The 25,587-nt window shown below is 44.2% G+C and overlaps 1 protein-coding gene across 2 annotated transcripts in view; it reads right to left on the bottom strand.

Annotated features, from left to right (window-relative positions):
- The window catches only part of LOC126215276 (epidermal growth factor-like protein), a 188,235-nt gene that overhangs the window by 5,618 nt on the left and 157,030 nt on the right, over window positions 1-25,587 (bottom strand). Inside the window, exon 8 of one of the 2 annotated variants that reach the window (XM_049941964.1) lies at window positions 21,244-21,372. In XM_049941964.1, coding sequence (XP_049797921.1) covers window positions 21,244-21,372 — 129 coding nt within the window. The remainder of the gene's footprint in view (window positions 1-21,243; window positions 21,373-25,587) is intronic. The other variant, XM_049941965.1, reaches the window with a different exon arrangement.

Below are 25,587 nucleotides of genomic sequence, written 5' to 3'. Positions count from 1 at the left end.
AGAAGACTGGGTGGCCAATTTGTTTTAATAACTAGCAGTTTTGCCCACACACAGCTTCGAAACAGTCATAAAATTTCAAGGCAACATACTTAATATCGATAATGTTGGGATCCTGTTTGCGTAGTTATAATCGCTGATGAATAGGCCATATGGTATCGCAGATGTGTGTGGCTGTATTTCTACTAGGCGTGCTTATTAGAGACTTTTTTTAACTGTGCATCCAGTTCCGACACAAAGACAGGACCCGACTGCAAGATCAGTGGTAACACGAAGACGTAACACTAAGAAATGATACAGACGTGTGAGTTCAGTAGTAGAGAAGTGTAAAGGAGATGTTACATTCGACAGAAAAGTTGAATGCTTCTGTTATGATGCAAGCGTCGACTTTACTATGGATTACTGCTAAAGCATTTGGCGTCATCGTTAAGCAAGCACGGGGACGAACAATGAATGAATTCAGACACGCACAGCTATTTTCGTAACTGATCACTAAACCCCTTACGGAAGTGCAATGGAAATGCTCGGGGTAAAATTAGAGGAAAATGCACAGCTAGACGAAAATAAGGAAACACGACAAACACAGCCCATTACCATGTCTAATACGGTGTAAGAAACCCGTTGACATTCAAACCAGCTTCCAGTCGTCTCGGAATGGATAAAAACAGGAACTGTATGGTTTTCAGTGGAATCTTCTACCATTCTTCCTCCAAGAAAGTGGCAAGGGTCGGCTAACGAAGATCGAGGTAATAAATAGCGACGGCGCACAGTTCAGTCCAAAATTGGCAACAAAGGCTCAATAACGTTAAGGTTTGGTGACTGTCGTGACCAGGGGAGATGCTAAAATTCATCCTCGTACTCACAATAAAAGTTCTCGACGGTGAGAGCTGTGGGAACAGAGCCCTGTCGTGTATGAGTGCTAAAAGGAGTTCGTTAAACTTCGGTTACATGATGAATCGGTCAAATCTAAAGGCTGTAAATCAACTAAATACCTAGGTATTGCAATTACGAACAACTTAAATTGGAAAGAACACACAGAAAATGTTGTGGGGAAGGCTAACCAAAGACTGCGTCTTACTGGCAGGACACTTAGAAAATGTAACAGATTTACTACCTACACTACGCTTGCCCGTCGTCTTTTAGAATATTGCTGTGCGGTGTGGGATCCTTACCAGATAGGACTGACGGAGTACATCGAAAAAGGTCAAAGAAGGGCAGCACGTTTTGTATTATCGCGAAATATGGGAGAGAGTGTCACAGAAAAGATACAGGATTTGGCCTGGACATCATTAAAAGAAAGGCGTTTTTCGTTGCGATGGAATCTTCTCACGAAATTCCAATCACCAACTTTCTCCTCCGAACGCCAAAATATTTTGTTGACACCGACCTACGTAGGGAGAAACGATCACCACGATGAAATAAGGGAAATCAGAGCTCGTACGGAAAGATGTAGGTGTTCGTTCTTTCCGTGCGCTATACGAGATCGGAATAACAGAGAAATGTGAAGGTGGTTCGATGAATCCTCTGCCAGGCTCTTAAATGTGATTTGCTGAGTATCTATGTAGATGTAGACGTAAATGTAGAACGCTCCAATACCATTGGAAAACACACTGAACAGTGGGATGGACTTGATCAGCCAAAAATGGTCACATAACCCTCTGTAGCAATTCGACGTTGCAGAGTACCCACTGGGCCCATGGAAAACCACGATATGACTACCCAAATCATCACCGAACCGCCGCCATGATTTAGTCTTGGGACATAAACTCGACCAGAAGTTGTGAACAATGTAAAACAAGACTCATCCGAACGTATTAGATTCTTCCATTGCTTCACAGTCCATGTTTTATGGATAGCTTCGGTATCACGTTTTCCTGTTATGAGCATTTGCATTACTGAAGTGTGGTTTTGTAATTCCTGCACACCCTCGAATTCCCAGCTTACGGAGTTTCCTCCGTCTTTTGATGCTCACACGATTGGCGAGTGCGACATTCAGTTCTCAAGTGACTTTCAGCTGTCGGCCTCTCGATCACTCAACACACTATTTGGTCCGCGTTGTGTCCTAGGGGATGATGTTTCTCCGTTTTTCCTTTATGCAGTATAACTCGAAACGATGCCTCTTGGATCGCCTTAACACTTCGGATACCTTGCACCACCAACAGTTCCCTCACGTCAGAATTTACTTATCTCCGACGTAACGCACTCACAACCTCACAGAATACTGTTGTGAAACTTGCAGCGTACTGAGGACACTGCACAGCTGACATTCTTGGTCAGCTACAACAGCGCAATCTACAGCCTTGGCTAGCATCTAGCTAGCATTCAAACAGGTGTTTCTCGCCGTGTTTCCACATGTTTTTTCAACCCTTGTATTCGAGGCAAACTGCTCGGTCATTGTTGCCAGCACCATATTCTTTCCCATAGGGACCACGAAGATAAGATGAGATTGCAGGGCGTTACAGAAGAACACAACTGGCCATTAAAATGACTACACAAAGAAGAAATGCAGATGATAAACGGGTGCATAGATCCTGAGAAACCAGTACCCAGAACCACCACCTCTGGCCGTAATAACAGCCTTGATACTCCTGGGCATTGAGTCAAACAGAGCTTGGATGGCGTGTACAGGTACAGCTGCCCATGCAGCTTGAACACGATACCACAGTTCATCAAGAGTAGTGACTGGCGTATTGCGACGAGCCAGTTGCTCGGCCACCATTGACCAGACGTTTTCAATTGGTGAGAGATCTGGAGAATGTGCTGACCAGGGCAGCAGTCGAACATTTTCTGTATCCAGAAAGTCCCGTACACGCCCTGCAACATGCGGTCGTTATCCTGATAAAATGTAGGGTTTCACAGGGATCGAAAGAAAGGGTAGAGACACGGGTCGTAACACATCTGAAATGTAACGTCCACTCTTCAAAGTGCCGTCAATGCGAACAAGAGGTGACCGAGACGTGTAACCAATGGCACCCCATACCATCACGCCGCGTGATACACCAGTATGGCGATGAGGAATACACGCTTCCAATGTGCGTTCACCGCGATGTCGCCAAACACGGATGCGACCATCATGATGCTGTAAACAGAACCTAGATTCATTCGAAAAAATGACATTTTGCCATTCGTGCACCCAGGTTCGTCGTTGTGAGTACACCATCGCAGGCGCTGCTGTCTGTGATGCAGCGTCAAGGGTAACCGCAGCCATCGCCTCCGAGCTGATAGTCCATGCTGCTGCAAACGTCGTCGAACTGTTCGTTCAGATGGTTGTTGTCTTGCAAACGTCCCCACCTGTTGACTCAGGGATCGAGACGTGGCTGCACGATCCGTTACAGCCTTGCGGGTAAGATGCCTGTCATCTCGACTGCTAGTGATACGAGGCCGTTGGGATCCAGCACGGCGTTCCTTATTACCCTCCTGAACCCACCGATTCCATATTCTGCTAACAGTCATTGGATCTCGACCAATGCGAGCAGCAATGTCGCGATACGATAAACCGTAATCGCGATAGACTACAATCCGACCTTTATCAAAGTCGGAAAGGTGATGGTACGCATTTCTCCTCCTTACACGAGGCATCACAACAACGTTTTACCAGGCAACGCCGGTCAACTGCTGTTTGTGTATGAGAAATCGGTTGGAAACTTTCCTCGTGTCACCGCGTTGTGGGTGTCACCATCGGTGCCAGCCTTGTGTGAATGTTCTGAAAAGCTGATCACTTGCATATCACAGCATCTTCTTCCCGTCGGTTAAAGTTCGCGTCTGTAGCACGTCATCTTCGTGGTGTAGCAATTTTAATGGCCTGTATATGTTGACGGCAATAGCATGATTGGGCACTCACCTTCAAATGCCGGTTCTCTAAATTTCCTCACATTGTTCTTCGAAAAGAACGTAGCCTTCTTCCAGGGATTCCCATTTGAGTTCCCGAATCATCTCCGTAAGAGCTACGTGTTGCTGCAAACTACTGATAACAAATCCAGCAGCCTGCCCCTGAATTGGTTCAATGTCTTCCTTCAGTCCGACCTGGTACGGACCCCCAAACACTCGAGCAGTACTCAAGAATAGGTTGCACCAGCGTCCTATATCCAGTCTCCTATACAGGTGAACAACTATTTTCTGAAATTCTCCTAATTAATCGCAGTTGACCATCCGCCTTGCCTACCGCAGCTCTCACATGCTCATTCCATTCCACGTCTCTTTGCAACGTTAAGCCCAGATAGTTAAGGGGACACTGTATGTCCTATGCTGCCAATGTCAAATTATCGAGTTTTGTGACACATTATCTTGGAAACTTTTTAAGACACCAACTTACAATTTTCCATAATTACTGAATGGTTCAAATGGTTCAAATAGCTCTCAGCACTATCAGACTTAACATCTCAGGTCATCAGTCCCCTAGAACTTAGAACTACTTAAACGTAACTAACCTAAGGACTTCACACACATCCATGCCCGAGGCAGGATTCGAACCTGCGACCGTAGCGGTCACGCGGTTCCAGACTGAAGCGCCTAGAACCGCTAGACCACACCGGCCGGCATTACTAAATGCACCTATCTATATACACCGAACTACAATTATTACTAAAATTGTATTCTGCGGCATGTTATCTTTTTTTTTCAAACACTGAATTTTTGACAGAATTTTGTAAATAAATGAACATAAAAAACAACAACTTAGGATATTTTATTTATTCTAGTTCCATATCTGTCGAATCTCACACTTCACATGCTGTCAAAATTTCATGTCTCTACCATTAGTACGCTATTCAATACCGCTTCAAACGCACGTGAGCTATGTGCCGGACATCCATCATGTTGGGAGTACATCGCCATTCGGTCGTGCAGTGAAACATCTTGTAGCAACATCGGTCGAACATTACGTAGGAAATCAGCATACATTGCACCATTTAGATTGCTATCGATAAAATGGGGGCCAATTATCCTTCCTCCCATAATGCCGCACCATACATTAACCCGCCAAGGTAGCTGATGTTCCACTTGTCGTACCCATCGTGGATTATCCGTTGCCCAACAGTGCATATTATGCCGGTTTACGTTACCACTGTTGGTGAATGACGCTTCGTCGCTAAATAGAACGCGTGCAAAAAATCTGTCATAGTCACGTAATTTCTCTTGTACCCAGTTGCAGAATTGTACACAACGTTCAAAGTCGTCGCCATGCAAATCCTGGTGCATAGAGATATGGTACGGGTGCAATCGATGTTGATGTAGCATTCTCAACACCGACGTCTTTGAGGTTCCCGATTCTCGCGCAATTTGTCTGCTACTGATGTGCGGATTAGCCGCGACAGCAGCTGAAACACCTAGTTGGGTATCATCATTTATTGCAGGTCGTGGTTGACGTTTCACATGTGGCTTAACACTTCCTGTTTCCTTAAATAACGTAACTATCCGGCGAACGGTCCGGACACTTGGATGATGTCGTCCAGGATACCGAGCAGCATAATAGCACACGCCCGTTGGGCATTTTAATCACAATAGCCACACATCAACACGACATCGACCTTTCCGCAATCGGTGAACGGTCCATTTTAGCACGGGTAATGTACCACGTAGCAAATACCGTCCGCACTGGCGGAATGTTACGTGATTGCAAACAATGTAGTTCAGAGATGTTGAGGTTTAAAACATTTTTTATTACAAATTCTTACACAGACTTACATTTCTGCGTTTTTTATGCACTAGAATTGCCCTGGCGCATAGTCTGTATCTTCTTCAGTGTCGTAACAGCCCAGTGCTTTTCTTTCTTGCTTCTTTTGTCATTTGCTGAGCAGCTAATTCTGCATCACGTACACGAAGCTCATCCAGTTCCGGCAGTCCTTTAGCTATGTTCTGTCCAAATCCTACCCCTAACTTTTCCAGAACATTAAGTCTTTCATAGTTTCCACCATTAAAAGTTATTACAGCATCAGACACTGCTAACTTTAGAGTCGTAAGGCCAACAAATACATTTTTAGGCACACGACGCCACACAACGTTATTGAAGGACTCAGTTACATTCTGGGTCTTCCCATGTAAACATTTCTGCAGCAGCTCAGGATTTGCCAAATCTCTGTAATCAGGTTTGATTGCCTACATTACTGCCAAAGGAAGAGAATGTTTATGTGTAAATTAATGCGGGGTGCCAGAAAATTCAGCTTGCCTATATTTACACCATGTGTTTGGTGGAGGTGGACACAAAGCATGACATGACTTTTCATCGGTTGATATTCGGATGCAAGAAACTTCTCTGCACAGTTCTTTTAATCTTCTCTAAATATTCGTTTTCTTGAAGTTACTTTTACGGTTAGTCATCTTATTTGCGTATAAAAACCAGCAGACGTTAGCTTATTACAAAAATAGCCGATAATCACACGAGTTTCTTCGAAACCTAACATCAGGAACAAAGGACTGATTTGTTTATTCGTAATGCCAACTTCTGAGACGTAGCAGTAGGCACAAAACAAAGCAATTCACAGCCTTCTAGACTGTGTAGTTCCCAAGATATGACTGTTCAACTGTGCCACTATATGCATAGCCGGGAAGTCACACGTCAACATTCAAAATATTATTTGAAGGGCTCACAATTGTCTGATTTTAATGTATTATATACGAAAATGTTCAGGAAAGCCCAAAGTACATTCTGGAGTAAAAAACAGAAAATGTCAAATTTCAAAGAATTTCACGTACTGTCTCCCCTTAAGCGACTTGACTGTGTCAAGCACGTCCCTAGTAATACTGTATACGAACATTACAGGTTTGTTCTTCCTTCTCATCAGCATTAACTTACATTATTACACATTTAGAGCTAGCTCCCTTTCATCACACCAACTAGATGTTTTGTGTAAGCCGCCTTGTATCTTCCTACAGCCATTCAACTCACTGTACACCACAGCATCATCAGCAGACAAACACAAATTGCTGCCCACCCTGTCCACCGAACCATTTATGTATACAGGGTGGTCCATTGATCGTGATGTGGCTAAATATCTCACTAAATAAGCGCGAAACGAAAAAACTACAAAGAACGAAGCTTGTCTAGCATGAAAGGGAAACCAGATGGCGCTATGGTTGGCCCGCTAGATGGCGCTGCCATAGGTCAAACGGATATCAATTGCGTTTATTTAAAATAGGAACCCCCATTTTTATTACATACTCGCGTAGTACGTAAAGAAATATGAATGTTTTAGTTGGACCACTTTTTTCGCTTTGTGATAGATGGCGCTGTAATAGTCACAAACGTATAAGTACGTGGTATCATGTAACATTCCGCCAGTGCGGACGGTATTTGCTTCGTGATACATTACCCGTGCTAAAATGGACCGTTCACCGATTGCGGAAAGGTCGATGTCGTGTTGATGTATGGCTATTGTGATCAAAATGCCCAACGGGTGTGTGCTATGTATGCTGCTCGGTATCCTGGACGACATTATCCAAGTGTCCGGACCGTTCTCAGGATAGTTACGTTATTTAAGTAAACAGGAAGTGTTCAGCCACATGTGAAACGTCAACAACGACCTGCAACAAATGATGATGCCCAAGTACGTGTTTTAGCTACTATCGCGGCTAATCCGCACATCAGTAGCAGACAAATTGCGCGAGAATCGGGAACCTCAAAGACGTCGGTGTTGAGAATGCTACATCAACATCGATTGCACCCGTACCATATCTCTATGCACCAGGAATTGCATGGCGACGACTTTGAACGTTGTGTACAATTCTGCAACTGGGTACAAGAGAAATTATCACAGATTTTTTGCACGCGTTCTATTTAGCGACGAAGCGTCATTCACCAACAGTGGTAACGTAAACCGGCATAATATGCACTATTGGGCAACGGATAATCCACAATGGGTGCGACAAGTGGAACATCAGCGACCTTGTCGGGTTAATGTATGGTGCGGCATTATGGGAGGAAGGATAATTGGCCCCCATTTTATCGATGCAAATCTAAATGGTGGAATGTATGCCGATTTCCTACGTAATGTTCCACCGATGTTGCCACAAGACGTTTCACTGCATGACAGAATGGCGATGTAGTTCCAACATGATGGATGTCCGGCACATAGCTCGTGTGCGGTTGAAGCGGTATTGAATAGCGTATTTGATGACAGGTGGATTGGTCGTCGAAGCACCATACCGTGGCCCGCACGTTCACCGGATCTGACGTCCCCGGATTTCTTTCTGTGGAGAAAGTTGAAGGCTATTTGGTATCGTGATCCACCCACAACGTCTGACAACATGCGCCAGCGCATTGTCACTGCATGTGCGAACGTTACGCAAGGCGAACTACTCGCTGTTGAGAGGAATGTCGTTACACGTATTGCCAAATGCATTGCGGTTGACGGACATCATTTTGAGCACTTATTGCATTAATGTGGTATTTACAGGTAATCACGCTGTAACAGCATGCGATCTCAGAAATGATCAGGGGGGCGCAGAAAGCTATGCGCAGAAAGCCACGTGTTTTCTCAGTTGTGCGCGTGACGTCACGGTGGAAGCAGCTGTGCCAAACAGTACACAGTTCGAATTGTGTGTGATTGTTTTTCTTGCGTTGTTTTGTGTTTGAAGGAGTATCTTGATTGAGTTCTTTCTTCTGAGGTACTCAGTCAACAGCGGGAACATTCGGAATTCGGGAGTGTTAACGGTTTTTGCTGTAATTAATATTTGATTCGGAACTGAAATAGTTAACGATAGTGGACAGCGGGATCAACATTGTGTTCGCGAGCTCTATAGTTTATGGTTCGTCCTGTGAAATTCTTATTGGAGAATCTACAAGTGAGTGAGAAAATTAATTTTTACAATGCCAGGCTGTGCTGTTACGGGCTGTTTTTCCTACAACCGGAGCACAAAGGGAACTGACGTAATGTATCACAGTTTCCCGCGTAATGAAACATTACAAAAACTATGGTTGTCGAAATGTTGAGGGAAAGACAGTGTAAATGTTGCGCATGCAAGAATATGTTCTCGCCATTTCGTAGAAACAGATTACTTAAGGGATTTACAGTCTGAATTGCTTAATTTGCCCGGAAAAAGAATGCTCAAGCCAGATGCAGTTCCTTCGTGCAATTTGCCGTGCAGTAGTGCGACTGTCAATGTGTCGCCCGCAACAGAAGACAGAACCAAACGGTATAAGAAACGAGAACTACATAAGAGATCTCTGGAAACTCTGGAAAAGCTGTCACCAAATAAGAAACATCATAATAAGAGCACATGTACAGATGACAGTTTTTTTTTTTTTTGAGACACAGATAAAGTTACTTTGATGAATACTATAGCGGCTTTAGAAAGAAGGAATGCTGTTCTTACAAACAAGTGTGTGCAACTTCGAGCTCTTAAGTAATGCGATTAAATGAATAGTTCCTGTTTTATTTGAGCCTAGGTTTCGAATATCATGTGTGTGTCAGTGTGGTTGTGATCTGACATTTTACCGATGTGTGAGGCATAAGCTGCGAAAGAATATAACTCATCAGTTTTAACTGTAATATTTTAGCAGCAGAAAAGCAGTTTAGACATCTCATTTCTGGTATGAACAAAATCTTCCGCCAAAAACTTGACGTAAACGCGCATGCCGTGTCGTCTGCTTGTGAGCGCTTGCTTCCACGCTGACGTCACTAGGCCAGCCAATGGCAGAGCAGAGCGCTTACTGCCCAACCTTATTATTTAGTAACCTTGACTGAAATGATAAGTTCACACAGGTACAAGTATCACGCTGGAACAACAGTTCAAACGTACCTACGTTCTGTATTTTAATTTAAAAAACCTACCTGTTACCAACTGTTCGTCTAAAATTGTGAGCCATATGTTTGTGACTATCACAGCGCCATCTATCACAAAGCGAAAAAAGTGGTCCAAATGAAACATACATATTTATTGACTTACTATGCGAATATGAAATAAAAATGGGGGTTCCTATTTAAAAAAACGCAGTTGATATCCGTTTGACCTATGGCAGCGCCGTCTAGCGGACCAACCATAGCGCCATCTGGTTTCCCCCTTCAAGCTAGACAATTTTCGTTCTTTGTAGTTTTTTCGTTTGACGCTTATTTCGTGAGATATTTGGCCTGGTCACGATCAATGGACCACCCTGTATATACAGTACAACAGCGGTGTAAGACACTTCCCTGGGGCGCTCCTGACGATGTCTTGTCTCTTACGAACATTGACCGTCAGGGACAACATACTGGCTTCTGTTACTAAGGAAAATGCTCGTATCTTCGTTAACAGCCTGCGACGGGTCACCGTGTTAAATGCCTTGCGCAATTCTAGAAATATCGAATAAGCCTATTCTCTTTGATTGGTTGGGCGGAGGCACACCTTGGCCTGCTCGTCCCCAAGACCTCAATCCCCTAGACTTTTTGTTCTGGGGACACTAGAAAGAACTGGTCTACGCTACACCAATCAACGATGCACGGACCCTATAGGGTCGCGTCTTCAGTGCTTGCCAGAAGGAAAGAGAGGGGCACAATGTCATGAATGGACGCCACGTTCAACACCTCCTGTAAACACGTGTTTATCGCAGAGCGTATGCATTCACGTACCCATGTTTATTGGACTTATTTTTCTTGTTTCGATGAGCTACCACCTCTTAAAGTGTTAGACACCTTTTTTGAACACAATCTGGGAAGCAAAATGGGTGAAGATGATAGGTACGTGCAAGGCAAAGAAACGAGAATAAGGCCAAGCCAAGAAGCAATAGCAGCTGTTTTCCAAGAATGCAGAAATCCTGCCTAGTTTTGAGTACATTAAAGTGAGTCTGAAATCCGCGAAGAAACTCACGAAAGGGACTAAAGCCCGCGCAAAGCATCAAAAAGTGCGGGAGAAGAACATGGATATTCTCGTCATCAGTTCTTTTTGAGCTTAAATGCATCAGATCACAATTCATTTCTCGACGATATGATTTTATACGTGGTGTCAGTATTCAGGGATATGACGATTATTCGATACAAACAGGTTTTTCAGACATGGACTATAAAATGCATAGCTTAAGATCTGTAAGCACTTGACCATCTTCGCTACTGTGAAAAATATCTCTTCTACTGAACAAATTCCCATAGCTTTTAAACAATGCACTTTGACGTCCACGTTTACTAGACTTTTTTTTTTCCTTATTGTGGTCCATAATACCTCCTCCGAAAAATGTGGATAGCAAAGACATTGCAGCAGGAGAGATTTGTTACACAACATCCACTATAAAATGCTCATAGGTCTTAAGGTATGGGTCTTAGAGCTCATGTTTACTCGAGTTTCCTGTTTTCAATGACCGTTCCTGTCCTATTCCTCAATATTGACCATTACTGTTGTAACACTCGGTATATTACATTGTACAAAATTTTTATTCTTGTAGGTTGATATTAACAAGAAACAGGATATTACTGAGACCTGAGTTTCTCCTGGCGTATACAACTTTCAAATAACTTCCGGGAATTCAGCCAGGAAACACTTTCAGCGACCGCCGATATTTCGGCGGGAGAACACCCCGCCATTTTCAAGGCAAACTGCAACGGACAGGCGGCGTACATGCAAATTTAATACCTCGGTTCTCCGACAGAAGCAGGAAAGATAACACACACACACACACACACACACACACACACACACACACACACACACACACACACACACACACACACACACTGAACACTAGTGCCACCAAAGATGACCAAAGTCAGAGCTATCGATAGTGAGACTATGAATTCGCAGGTGAGGCAGCATTGACTCTGTTCCTCTGTTTTTTGACAAGGGAGAGAGCCGGATTCCAAACAGAGTTTAAACAGAAACATCCATCCCTGTTAACGAGGTTGCTCGCTAATTTAATCTCAACTGCCTCCCTAATGACACTGTCCCAATATCTGGACGTGCATGCCAATATCTCGGTGTTGTTATATAACATGGGGTGACCAGTATCCAAGCAATGTTCGGCAATAGCAGATCTATTTGGCTGCTGTAATCGTGTGTGCCGTTTATGCTCAGTACATCTGTCCTCCACGGTCCTGATAGTTTGACCAATATATGCCATGCCGCAGCTACAAGGAGTACGATATACACCCGCCTTACGCAGTCCAAGATCATCCTTAACGGAACTCAAAAGTGCTCTAATTTTAGATGGAGGTCGGAAAACACATTTCACATCGTATTTCCGTAAAATACGACCGATCTTATTGGACGTGTTTCCTACGTAAGGCAAAAAGGCAGTAGACTTAGGTGTTGACTCAGAATTATCATCAATCACCCGATGTACAGTTGGTCGATAGCGCAACGCACGTTCAATCTGTCTATCACTATAACCATTTTGACGAAACGTAACTTCAAGATGGGACAGCTCAGCTGGCAAAGTCTCAGCGTCAGAAACGACAAGTGCCCTGTGTACCAAGGTACGGAGTACCCCTTCACGCTGAGCCGGATGGTGACAACTATTAGCCTGTAAGTACAAGTCGGTGTGAGTACGTTTCCTGTAGACTGCATGTCCCAATGATCCATCATCCTTCCTCCTAACCAACACGTCGAGAAAGGGAAGGCAACCATCCTCTTCCATCTCCATCGTAAAACGAATGTTCGGGTGGATCGAGTTCAGATGTTCTAGAAAGCCATTCAAATTCTCCCTACCGTGAGGCCAAACAACGAAGGTATCGTCAACGTATCTAAAGAAACAGGCGGGTTTTAAAGGCGCCGACTCCAATGCACGTTCCTCGAAGTCTTCCATAAATAAATTTGCGATCACAGGAGACAACGGACTACCCATCGCAACTCCATCTGTCTGCTCGTAATATTGGTCATTAAATAAAAAGTAAGTGGATGTCAACACATGCCTAAAGAGATTAGTTAAATCAGCAGCAAACCTGGCTTCAATTAACCGCAACGAATCAGACAGAGGAACACGAGTGAAGAGAGAGACCACATCGAAACTCACTAAAATATCAGTCATTCAGCCTCAGTCCCTCCAAACGACGTAAAAAATCAGCTGAGTTCCTGATATGATGTTCACACCGTCCTACTTGTGGACTCAACAGAGAAGCAAGATGCTTGGATACACGATATGTCGGAGCGCCGATGTTACTCACTATAGGACGGAAAGGAACCCCTTCCTTATGAACCTTTGGAAGGCCATATAACCTAGGGGGAACGGCACTATAGGTGTTAAGCCTCTTGATTGTGTCCTGCGACAAACCACTTTCCTTCGGGAGGCTGTTGGTCTTTCTCTCAACACTTTTCGTGGGGTCAGCATCGATTCTGCGATACGCTGAATCAGATAGTAAACGTTGCATCTTTTGTACATAATCATGTTTATTTAAAACAACGGTGGCATTATTCTGAAAAAAACCCCAACAAAAAAAAATAATTTCATAATTTTTAACATTTTTATGCAGCGACAGCAACTGATATTGTTTATATAAGAATATACAGCCTACAGTTGCAGGTTTACTTTATCGTTTACCTATGTTTCAACGTTAGTAATAACGTCTTCTTTGTTGTGACTTGGCAAGACAGCCAAGCCACTAGGAGAGGAAGCCGAAAGGCACGCGTTTAAGCTCACGCAGGCTGGCGTGAGGTCTGGAACAGGTAAGGGAATTTATAGTAGCAAAGAACGTAAGTAACTACTGGAATACTTAACTTTAATTCATAATTGGTGAACATCGCTCTTGTTGATACATGAATTACAAGATCAATAGCAACTGATAAAGGCGCCTTGCTAGGTCGTAGCAAATGACGTAGCTGAAGGCTATGCTAACTATCGTCGCGGCAAATGAGAACGTCATTTTTCAGTGAACCATCGCTAGCAAAGTCGGCTGTACAACTGTGGCGAGTGCTAGGACGTGTCTCTCTGGACCTGCCGCGTGGCGGCGGTCTGCAATTACTGACAGTGGCGACACGCGGGTCCGACGTATACTAACGGACCGCGGCCGATTTAAAGGCTACCACCTAGCAAGTGTGGTGTCTGGCGGTGACACCACATTCTTCAGAACCTGCTAAAAGTTAATATAATGTGCTAGTAGATTATATTAGATATGGTCATCCTAGGATGACCTAGATTACATTAGATATGGTCATCCTAGGATGACCATATCTAATATAATTTACTAGCACATCATAATATTAACTTTTTGCAGGTTCTGAAGACGACGTTATTGCTAACGTTGAAACATAGGTAAACGATAAAGTTAACCTGCAACTGTAGGCTGTATACTCTTATATAAAAAATAATTAATGTTTTGTAATGAAATTTCGGGAGTACATTAGTCTAGGTAACATACGAGTTTTGGAACTTAAATAGTGGGAACTATACAAAAGAGTTACGTGTTTGCACCTGTTACTGTCCTTCAAAGTGGTCACCAGCGTTGTGTAGAACCCATTGCCAGCGATGTGGAAGGCGTAGTATACCGTTAGCAGAGCCTGTTCTGTTGATGGTGCGAATGGAGCGGCAAAAGTTATGGTGATTCTCGTGTACGACTGTGATGGTGTTATCCTAACGCATTACGTTCCTCTATGTCAGAGCGTCAGTGCACAGTATTACTGTTCGTTTTTGAAGCATCACCTGCGACCAGCTTCGCGAAAGAAGCGGCGATACTTTTGCGGAACACACACATCATTTTGCACGACAGAGCGTGGGCGCATACAGACCAAGCATGGCTAAGCCATGTCTCCGCAATATCCTTTCTTTCAGGAGTGCTGGTTCTGCAAGGTTCGCAGGAGAGCTTCTGTAAAGTTTGGAAGGTAGGAGACGAGGTACTGGCAGAAGTAGAGTTGTGAGGGCGGGGCGTGAGTCGTGCTTCGGTAGCTCAGATGGTAGAGCACTTGCCCGCGTAAGGCAAAGGTCGCGAGTTCGAGTCTCGGTCCGGCACACAGTTTTAATCTGCCAGGAAGTTTCATATCAGCGCACACTCCGCTGCAGAGTGAAAATTCATTCTGTGGCTGCTCTGTTCGGTCGATGGGACTGGGAAGTACCGTAGCATCCACCATACTCCCCAGACTTGACTTTGATTTGATTCCGAAGATGAAGGACCTACTTTATGGCATTCGCTTCGGAACTGTTCCAGAGATTCGCCAGGCAGTAGACCGCTTCATTCGCACCACAACAGAACAGGCTCTGCTAACGGTATACTACGCCTTCCACATCACTGGCAACGGGTTCTACACAACGCTGGTGACCACTTTGAAGGACAGTAAAAGGTGCAAACATGTAACTCTTTTGTATAGGTTGTGAATAAGTAGTTGCCACTAAGTACCAACCCTCGTATTTAAGCGATTAACACCGAAAGATCACAGGTCAACGAAAGCGCGATATAAGCCATTGCAAGTGTGAAATGCTGGAACATTAATAATCGCTGTAACCGCCACAATATTGAATGGAACCACGCAAACGTGCATGCATTGTGTTGTAGAGGTGGCGGATGTCAGTTTGTGGGATGGAGTCCCATGCTTGTGATGTGCAATAAGTAATGCATCACATTTTTCTTTCTCGGGTGGTTTTTGTGGTGTCACCGCCAAACACCACACTTGCTAGGTGGTAGCTTAAATCGGCCGCGGTCCATTAGTACATGTCGGACCCGCGTGTCGCCACTGCCAGGATCGCAGACCGAGCGCCACCACAAGGCAGGTCTCGAGAGACGTACTAGCACTCGCCCAGTTGTACGGACGACATTGCTAGCGACTACACTGACGAAGCCTTTCTCTCATTTGCCGAGAGACAGTTACAATAGCCTTCAGCTAAGTTAATGGCTACGACCTAGCAAGGCGCCATTAACCATTTGTAACGTTGCATGTACCTCAAGATAGAGTCTCACTTGTATCATCCAGAATGCTGTATACCAAAGGACAATATAAAAGTTAAGTGTTCTAGTAGCTACGTTCTTTTCTTTATCACATTCATTACGAATCCTGTTCCAGACTTAACGCCAGACGTCGTGAGTTGACGCGTGCCCTTTCGGCTACTTCACTGTGGACTGGCTGCCTTAACAGTCCACTACACTTGTTGCACTTGATCGGTCAGTGCAGGGACGGCTAATGCCGTTTGTGAATGGCGCTGGAGTTAAGGTCAGGTGATGTCCCATATGTGCTCGACTGGACACAGATCTGTTGATAGAGCAGGTCAAGGCAAGATGTCGAGACTCTGCAGAGAATGTTACGTTACAACAGCGGTATGTGGACGAGCGTTATCGTGTTGGAAAACGCCCCCTGGAATGGCAGAAGGACAATCGAATCACCAGACGGACGTACAATTTTGCAGTCAGAGGGCATGCGATGACCACGAGATTGCTCCTCTTGTCATACGAAATCGCAACCCCAGTCCAGAACTCCAGGTTTGGATCCAATGCTTGTTGCACGTGGTCGGTCAATATAGGGACGCTTGATGCTATTTGTGGATGGCGGTGGACATGTCGTCCGATGACGTCGCATGCGTGCTCCATTGAAGGCATGACGTCGACACGCCGCAGAGCGTGTTGGGTTACGACTGCGGTATGTGGACGAGCATTATGCTGTTGGAAAACACCTCCCAGAATGTAACACAACTGGTCGAATCAGGGTGCGTGGAATAACCACGAGAGTGCTCCTCTTGTCATACAAAATCGCACCGCAGACCAGAACTCCATAGCACACTGGACTCGCATTCGGAGGACAACGGTTCAAACCCGCATCTGGCCATCCTGACTTAGGTTTTCCATTATTTCCCTAAATCGCTTCAGGCAAGTGCCAGGATGGTTCCCCATCCTTCCCTATTCCAGTGGGACTGATGACCTCGCTGTTTAGTCACCTCCCACCAACCAACCAACCAACCAACCAACCAACCAAAACTCCAGTTGTAGGTCCAGTGTGTCTAGCACGCAGACATGTTGATTCCAGGCCCTCAACTGGTCTCCTCCTAACGAAAATGAACTCTCGATTGACATCATTGAAGTCGCAAATGGAGGTGGTTTGGGATCAGTGGAATTCACGCTACAGAACGTTTGGCTCCGAGCTGTCCTCCATGTAACACACTGGTAACAACTGTTGTGTCACTATGGTGGCAACTGCTGCTCAGACTGCTACTGCAGATGAAGTACGATGCGCCACAACCATACGCAGAACACGATGCTGTTCCCTCTCGGTAGTGCCGTGTGATCGTCTGGAACCTCCCTGCGAACGCGCATTACTGTGAATACCGCTGCCACTAATCATGTACAGTAGCTACATTCCTGCCAAGTCTTTCTGCAGTATCACAGAAGAAAGATCCAGCTTCTCATACCCCTATAACACGACCTCGTTAAAATTCAGTGGGGCGTTGATAATGACGTCTTTGTCTCCTTAAAGGCATTCCACATTGACATCGAAACACCTCGTCCAGTATCAAAGGTAACTAACGTTGACGGCCGTTACAGCGTGTAGAGGTGCTACAAGCTCCACTCTTATGTGACTGGTGCGAAATTTGAATAGACATCTTCTAGACATACAGTGAAGAGCCAAAGAAACTGGTACACCTGCCTAATATCGTGTAGGGCCCCCGCGAGCACGCAGAAGTGCCGCAACACGACGTGGCATGGACACGACTTGCGTCTGAAGTAGTGCTGGAGGGAACGGACAGCATTAATCCTGCAGGGCTGTCCATAAATCCGTAAGAGTACGAGGGGGTGGAGATCTCTTCTGAACAGCACGTTGCAAGGCATCCCACATATGCACAATAATGTTAATGTCCGGGGAGTTTGGTGGTCAGCGGAAGTGTTTAAACTCAGAAGAGTGTCCCTGGAGCCAGTCTGTAGCAATTCTGGACCTGTGGGGTGTCGCATTGTTCTACTAGAATTGCCAAAGTCCGTCGGAATGCACAATAGACATGAATGGATGCAGGTGATCAAACAGGATGCTTACGTACGTGTCACCTGTCACAGTCGTATCTAGACGTATCAGGGGTCGCATAACACTCCAACTGCACACGCCCCAACCATTGCGGTCCGCAGCTCGTGATCGTGCGGTAGCGTTCTCGCTTCCCACGCCCGGGTTCCCGGGTTCGATTCCCGGCGGGGTCAGGGATTTTCTCTGTCTCGTGATGGCTGGATGTTGTGTGATGTCCTTAGGTTAAGTATTACTAAGTTCTAGGGGACTGATGACCATAGCTGTTAAGTCCCATAGTGCTCAGAGCCATTTGAGCCCAACCATTACAGAGCCTCCACCAGCTTGAACAGTTCCCTGCTGACATGCAGCGTCCATGGATTCATGAGATTGTCTCCATACACGTTCATCCACTTGATACAATTTGAAATGACTCGTCCGACCAGGCAACGTATTTTCTGTCGTCAACAGTCCATTGTCGGTGTTCATGGGCCCACGCGAGGCGTAAAGCTTTGTATCATGCAGTAATCAAGAGTACACGAGTGGTCCTTCGGCTCCAAAAGCTCGTACCAATTATGTTTCGTTGAATGGTTCGCACGCTGACACTTGTTAATGGCCCCATCATTCAAGTCTGCCGCAATCTGCGGAAGAGCTGCACGTCTGTCACGTTGAACGATTATCTTCAGTCGTCGTTGGTCCCGTTCTTGCAGGATCTTTCTCCGGCCGCAGCGACGTCGGAGATTTGATGTTTTACCAGGTTCCTGATATTGGCGGTACACTCGTGAAATGGTCGTACGGGAAAATCTCCACTTCATCGCTACCTGGGAGATGCCGTGTCCCTTCGCTCTCGTTAACACCACGTTAAAACTGCCATTGTAGCAGGAGTAACAGAACCAACAACTGCGCCAGACACTTGTTGTCTTACATACGCGTTGCTGATCGCAGCGCCGTATTCTGCCTGTGTACATACTGTATCTCTGTACTTGAATACGCATGCCTACACCAGTTTCTTTAGCGCTTCAGTGTAGAAACACGCCTACCAACTTTCGTGTATGTCGCATCACTTCTTCTCGGTGTTGCGATTAATGTTTTCCGTCACTGCATTTTCCATTTTCCAAATCACCGCCACGTTTAGTGAGTGGGAAATTTTGAAGTATCAGCATTCAAAATACCAAGTTGTCAGCTTATATCACACGCTTCTTCTATAACTACTAGGCTTACCAGACATCTGGGATTAACCCAGACAGTCCTCAGTTTTAGTGCTGTCCCGGGTAATGGCTGGGGTTGCCAAAATGTCTAGGCTTGAGAATTTTATGATTGGTGTGCATTTTTTAAATTTTAAATTTATATGCTGGACATCGCGTTTTAAACATTGTCTTACAGTCGTGCCTCTGTTAGCTGACCTTTTGAGCAATTACTTGACATGGATTGGGGCCTTCCAGATTCCGCCACAACTTTTCACTCTACTTTTAGTCATTTGGTAACGCATTACGGGCTGTATTCGTAATGCGTCAACTAACTCATCTCCACGTTTTAAATAATTTTATATCTGTTCGCATTTTTGTGTGATCGCTTAGCAATGGACAAAAGGAAGCGTATGTTTAATGTTAACCTGCAACAGGGACACATTTTTAATGGTTCAAATAGCTCTGAGAGCTATGGGACTTAACATCTATGATCATCAGTCCCCTAGAACTTAGAACTACTTAAACCTAACTAACCTAAGGACAGAACACAACACCCAGTCCTCACGAGGCAGAGAGAATCCCTGACCCCGCCGGGAATCGAACTCGGGAACCTGGGCGTGGGAAGCGAGAACGCTACCGCACGACCCACATATTTTTAGTACTCTGTAATGGCAGTAACGACGAATTTGTTTATTGCGAACTATGCAATGGAGAACTTTCTGTCGCACATAAAGGAAAGGGTGTAGTAAAGACCATATGAAAACATTTCAACATCGGAGTGAATTATGGCTGCTGGTTCACCAAGCATAACACTGTTTCTCAAAGCCAAAGATGCATGGAGGCATCACCATGTGAAGATAGGAATAACACTGATCTGGAGTGTGCTGCTAAAGTTGTTACATTTTCACACCACAATACTAGACACGAACTGACTGTCAGAACATCAGACTGCTCGTCTTAACTGCTAAAAAAGTTACATGACCCAAAATTTTCGTCAGGTAATTAAAACTGGGGCGATTATTGTTAACGTTATTTCTCCATTTATGTTTGATAATGGGTTGCATTCGTTGGAAAACATTAATTACATAACTGCAATGATGAATAGCTCAGGCAGAAGTGAAGCAAAACTTGTTCTGATTGCTGTGAGATATATGTCTGGGGAAGGGAATTAAAGTTAAACTTGAGAAACGGTCTAATTTCGATTTACTACCTTCTGCGGTGTGTGAAAAAGTACAAACGTGAAGAGAAATTGGGTTGTTATACTGCTGTTTAGTGAAAAATACAAATGAATAAATTAAGTTTGTCTGTTATGTATATGAAGCTGAGTGTGTGTCTGGAACCTCCGTGCAATACACTGGATCAATTTCAGCTGAATTTGGTACAGGAACAGCAGATATTACAAGTATCTGCACTATGGGGTTTAGAAGCTCCTAGGTCCAATAGGAATGGAGATGTGGGCAAAAACGCGTTTTTTCAGCCCCTGGGATATAGATTGTCCTGCACAAAAGGTGTTTTGTCTTGGAACAGTATTGGGTTGCCACGGCAACTTGCTTTGCAAGGCAGTCTAATGGTGGGGTAAAAATCATTTTTCCAGCCCCTGGCATGTAGGTTGCCCTGCATGACAGGTGTGTTGTCAGTGTTGCATCAGCCTGCATTACTGAACTGTATCGCAGGGGCTACACATGCCGATCACCATGGCTGTGGATAGGCTGAGGTGGATATAGGAGTGGACAGACCGAGTGAGGGGGAGGAGGAAATGACCAGCAGGAGGAGGGAGGGAGAGACAGAGAGAGACAGAGAGATACATTATGCAGGTGGAAGGTTTAGATGGGTAGTGGGCAGGTGGAGAAGGGCAGTTAGAAAGAGAGATTTGGAGGAGCATGTGGTCAGAGAGATGGAGGATGAAGATGTGGCCATGGAGGGGTGGAGGAAATGGACAAAAAGAGGGGGGAAGGAAGATGAGACAGTGAGATTGGGAAGTGGAGACAGACAGATAGAGATGAGAGGTTGAGGTGGACATAAAGAGAGAAAGGAGGTGTGTTCAGTATATGTGTCAAACATATTCGTGGATGAATCTGTGGAGAAAATTCTAGTGTTTCAATAGACTTATAAGACTTTTCAGTAATTTCAGAAACAGATCCCAGGTTGACTCGAGAAACTGTAGTAATGTATCCTGGGTTGTGTCCAAAAAATACTCCTTCATTTGTCAACAAATTGCAATTTTTTTTCGCATAGTGTTTGTCATTGACTGTGAGCCTACCTTGTTCGAGGAGGCCCTTGCCACTCCGCCTCTTCTTCCACCACACGGCCACAACCACAGTCGACGTCAGCGCCAGTAGGGCCACTACCCCGAGCCCAGCAGCGACTGCCACTGGTAGAGATGTCCCTGCTGTCGGCAACAAAAAATTATGTACATTGCTGCCAACTGAAATTGCAACGGTAGGAATGGTAAAAAGTAACGAATTTTACTTTTTATTCGAATACAGTGCAGTAGGACAAATACATGAAAATTTGTAGGTCATCTACAGAGTACAGAGGATGCGAAATTCAATACACAGAATGGCTACCCATGGCAGCAGCAGGGGCTCCAATTATGGATGGCGGTTGTTCCTGAAAGAATTGGTTTTGGCCATATCGTATTTTTTTTTTCATCTCCAGTTTAAAATGACTGTTATAACCGCTCAAAATAACAGGTTTTTTATTTCTGTTATATCCAGAAACAAACGTAGCATCGAACGAAGATTGAAAAATTCTGAGAGTCCCTAGGGCTTTTGCATTATATGTTTCAAGATATATATATAATGAAACTATCAATTGAAACAGATGAATAAAAGAAAACTTTGTGCATAACTGTTCGCTGCTTTTTTTTGGGAAGTATCCTACAAAAAATCACAAGTATTATCCTATTTATTCTAGTTTTTTTAAACTCCTCTAAAAAATTATGCTATAATCGGAGATAATACAACTATTTGGACAACACGAACAGTCAGTGTTAAAGGGTGAAAACTGAGGTTGGAGAAAACTATTTTTCTTGCTATGTTGCCCGTGTTCAAGGACCACAAACACGTAAAGGCGTACTTTGTAGACCGTCTACTTTCTATTTTCATTACATATAATTAATGAATTTTTAAGTTTTCAGTTTATTATCATTGCCCTAATTTCTTTTTTTATTTCATTATTTCGCAGAAATGTCAGATGAATGATAAGCTTTCGTGTAAAATTTGTAGCGTTCTTCTTTAACTATTTCGAATGAAAACCCGTTTCATAACCAAATAATTTTATTTACTGTTTAACAGGAATGTGAATGTAATTGAGTCTTTGAAGATTAAACTAAAAACACTCTTTAAAAAATACAAATGAACAGTTGACAAAATAGGTTTAACAACAACAAATGCTTGACAATAGTTAAAATGTCAATACTTACTGTCCAATCTGTCCATAAATACTCTGTGATGAACTGATCTGTTGGTCGACTCCTTTCATCAGAAACGGTATTATTCAAAGATAATTCCAGTAAATCAGAAGCCACCAAAGTTGCCGCCAACAATGAATGTTTTGCAGCTGGAAATGACAGGTCTACCATACACCTTGAACTATGCTCCCAAAAACCGAAGGTGTAGTGAATGACAACAGGTGCATTATTGACACAGCAATGCTATGCTTTTGTCACTCATTGTTAATAACTATCAGAGTTGTTATTAAAATAGCTCTGACTGCTTTTTCCATTGTCTATAATAACGCAATATTTATCTGAAAGCAATGGAAATTTTATGAACAAACATGAGTCGCTTAAAAAAAGTTATTTAAAAATCAAAAATGTTAACACCACTGCAGTGACAAAATGATACATCAGTTTTACTCATACATCCGGTTATTAGTAAAAAAAATACCGAAAGCTAGCGGTTACTCGGAATGAAAAAAGCAGTTTCTGTTTTAACCAGTTGGTTTTTCCCATCCTTAGTGTTGAGTCGAACTGACCCTGGAAGACAGATATGGGTCCGTCAGTCAATGCTGATTCAACTCTGCCAGTCCCTCGACAAACCATGGGCAATTGAACAAGAGACCCCGTGATCTAGTCAGTAATAAGTATTTGTTTATTTTGCATGGCACAGTATGAAGATTCATTACATCATGACACAAATGGTACGATACTACATTGCTAAAACGTGAAAAATCTTACAGTAACAGTAAGCAGTTCTTTGCATGAAATTTCTTTCTGGTGAAATCTATGGCTCTTCCGCCATGTTGACCACAGTTTCACTGTGGAAACCTCCATTTTTGATGAAATAAACTTCTCATCTTTTTAAGACAAAGATTCTTAATTTCTTTTAATTAGCTTGGAGGAGAAATTGTCACAAATTCTCATATTTCACAAAAGTGCTTCTAAAATATTTCTGTTTGCTGATGACACTAGCTTCGTAGTAATGGATACTCAGTGCAACATTGGCACTCTTTCAAATAACACATTCCATGAGATAAGTTCACGGCTTGTAGAAAATAAATTAACGCTAAATCACAGTAAGACTCAGTTTTTATATTTTATAAACACAGTTCAGCAAAATCTGAAGTTTTAATTTCACATAATGGGCATATGATTAGTGAAATTTAACAGTTCAAATTTCTTGGTGTTCAGATTGATAGTAAACTGCCGTGGAAAGCCCACTTTCAGGATCCTGTTCAGAGATTTCATGCTGCCATTTTTACTATTCGACTAGCATCTGAAGTAAGTGATAGTTCAAGACAAAAAATAGTTTGCTTAGCTTATTTTCATTCGCTTATGATGCACGGTATTATATTCTTCCCATTCTCGAAGGAAACAGGTGGTTCAGACAATAAGTGGGGTAAGTTCGTGAACCTCTTGTCGATCCCCTGTTCATTAGTCTGGCTATTCTGACATATATATATATATATATATATATATATATATATATATATATATATATATATATATATATATATATATTTTCTTTACTGTCGTTTCTTGTTAACAGTATCAGCTTATCCCCAAAACTTAGCAGCCGCTGCAGGCTCAGGGGTTATAATAGGCCCAAGGTATTCCTGCCTGTCGTAAGAGGTGTCTCACACCTTTCGGCCTTTGTGTGATGGTCCCCTGTAGGAGGATTTGACCTTCATTTTCCAAAATTTGGCATCATGTCCATCGTGGATTGAGATGTTTAGCCCACTTTCTCGTCATGGCATTGCAATCCCTCTCATCCTCCTCCAGCTCTTGAGCGAGAACACTTTCGTGGTTGCGTTTTCCTCCATCCACTATGCAGTGTCATTTTCTGGGCCAACGATGACCATGGAATTCTTTGCACCTCATATCCAGCACGGTAGCCAGTCCTTTGTGGTGGGGCCGACATGTGTTCTGTTGGTTGGCGCCCTGTGACTACACAGGGATCGCTTTGCTGATTCCTGCGCCGTTAACTCCACACGTATGCCAAGGGGTAGATGCCTGTCATCCTAGGGCATCGGACCTCCCGGCAATGGCCATCCTGCCAGGTGGCCTTTGCTGCAGCTGGGTGGCGCCCGTGGTGAGGGCCCCTAGTCGGAGTTGGTGGCATCAGAGCGGATGACACGCCATCACTTGCTGGTGATCAAACACCAACAGTCTTTAAGCGTTCCAAGTCTCAGTGCAATGCAAGGAAGTATGATCCTAAATCGTTCCCCTCCCTGGCCACATCATGGGAGGAATGCCAGGCTAAGGATGGCAGCAAACTTTATTCGCCCTGGTACCTTGTATGTACAAGAGCTGATGGGGACTTCTTTGATGAAGCTTCAGCTTTTTGTAGAGCATTTAGAGGACAAGTTTTGGGAGGTGAAGGGATTGTCCAAAATGCGGTCAGGGTCAGTATTGTTAAAAACGGCGTCTTCTGCCAAGTCAAGGGCATTACTTGCCTGTGACAAGCTGTGGGATGTTTCCATTACCATCACACCTCATTAGAGTTTGAATATGGCCCACAGTATTATATTCCACAGGGACTTACTACTTTTGCCGTCTGACAACAACAAGCTGTTCAGAGTGACAAGGAGTTCATTTCGTCTGGTGCGTCCATCGGGGTCCAAGGGATAATCGGGTTGCCACTGGTGCCTCACCAGATGGCAGGATTTTACAGTGAGAAAGGAAAATCATGGAATACAAGACCCTGCACCGAATGACTTACACTGAAGCTAAGAGGAAATTTCAGCACCTAAATCCTGTGGCTATTACCACCTCTTACGCCACCGTGCCGGCCGCGGTGGCCGAGGGGTTCTAGGCGCTTCAGTCCGGAACCGCATGACTGCTACAGTCGCAGGTTCGAATCCTGCCTCGGGCATGGATGTGTGTGATGTCCTTAGGTTAGTTAGGTTTAATTAGTTCTAAGTTCTAGGGGACTGATGACACCAGGTGTCAAGTCCCATAGTGCTCAGCGCCATTTGAACCATCTTATGCCACCACTACAGGAACAGTTGTAGCCCCATCAGTTCCATGCATTCCAGCCAGCTCTCAGAGCCAAAAGACTACACCTGCCCCCTTGATGGTGGGGGGGGCACTTCCCTCCCTGTTGCTCTCACACCACCTACCTCAGGAGGACTGTCCTCCCAACCATCAGGGACACCAGTC

This window comes from Schistocerca nitens, chromosome 12 (assembly GCF_023898315.1).
Source record: "Schistocerca nitens isolate TAMUIC-IGC-003100 chromosome 12, iqSchNite1.1, whole genome shotgun sequence".
Lineage (NCBI taxonomy): Eukaryota > Metazoa > Arthropoda > Insecta > Orthoptera > Acrididae > Schistocerca > Schistocerca nitens.
This window is presented reverse-complemented; position numbering and strand designations above follow the sequence as displayed.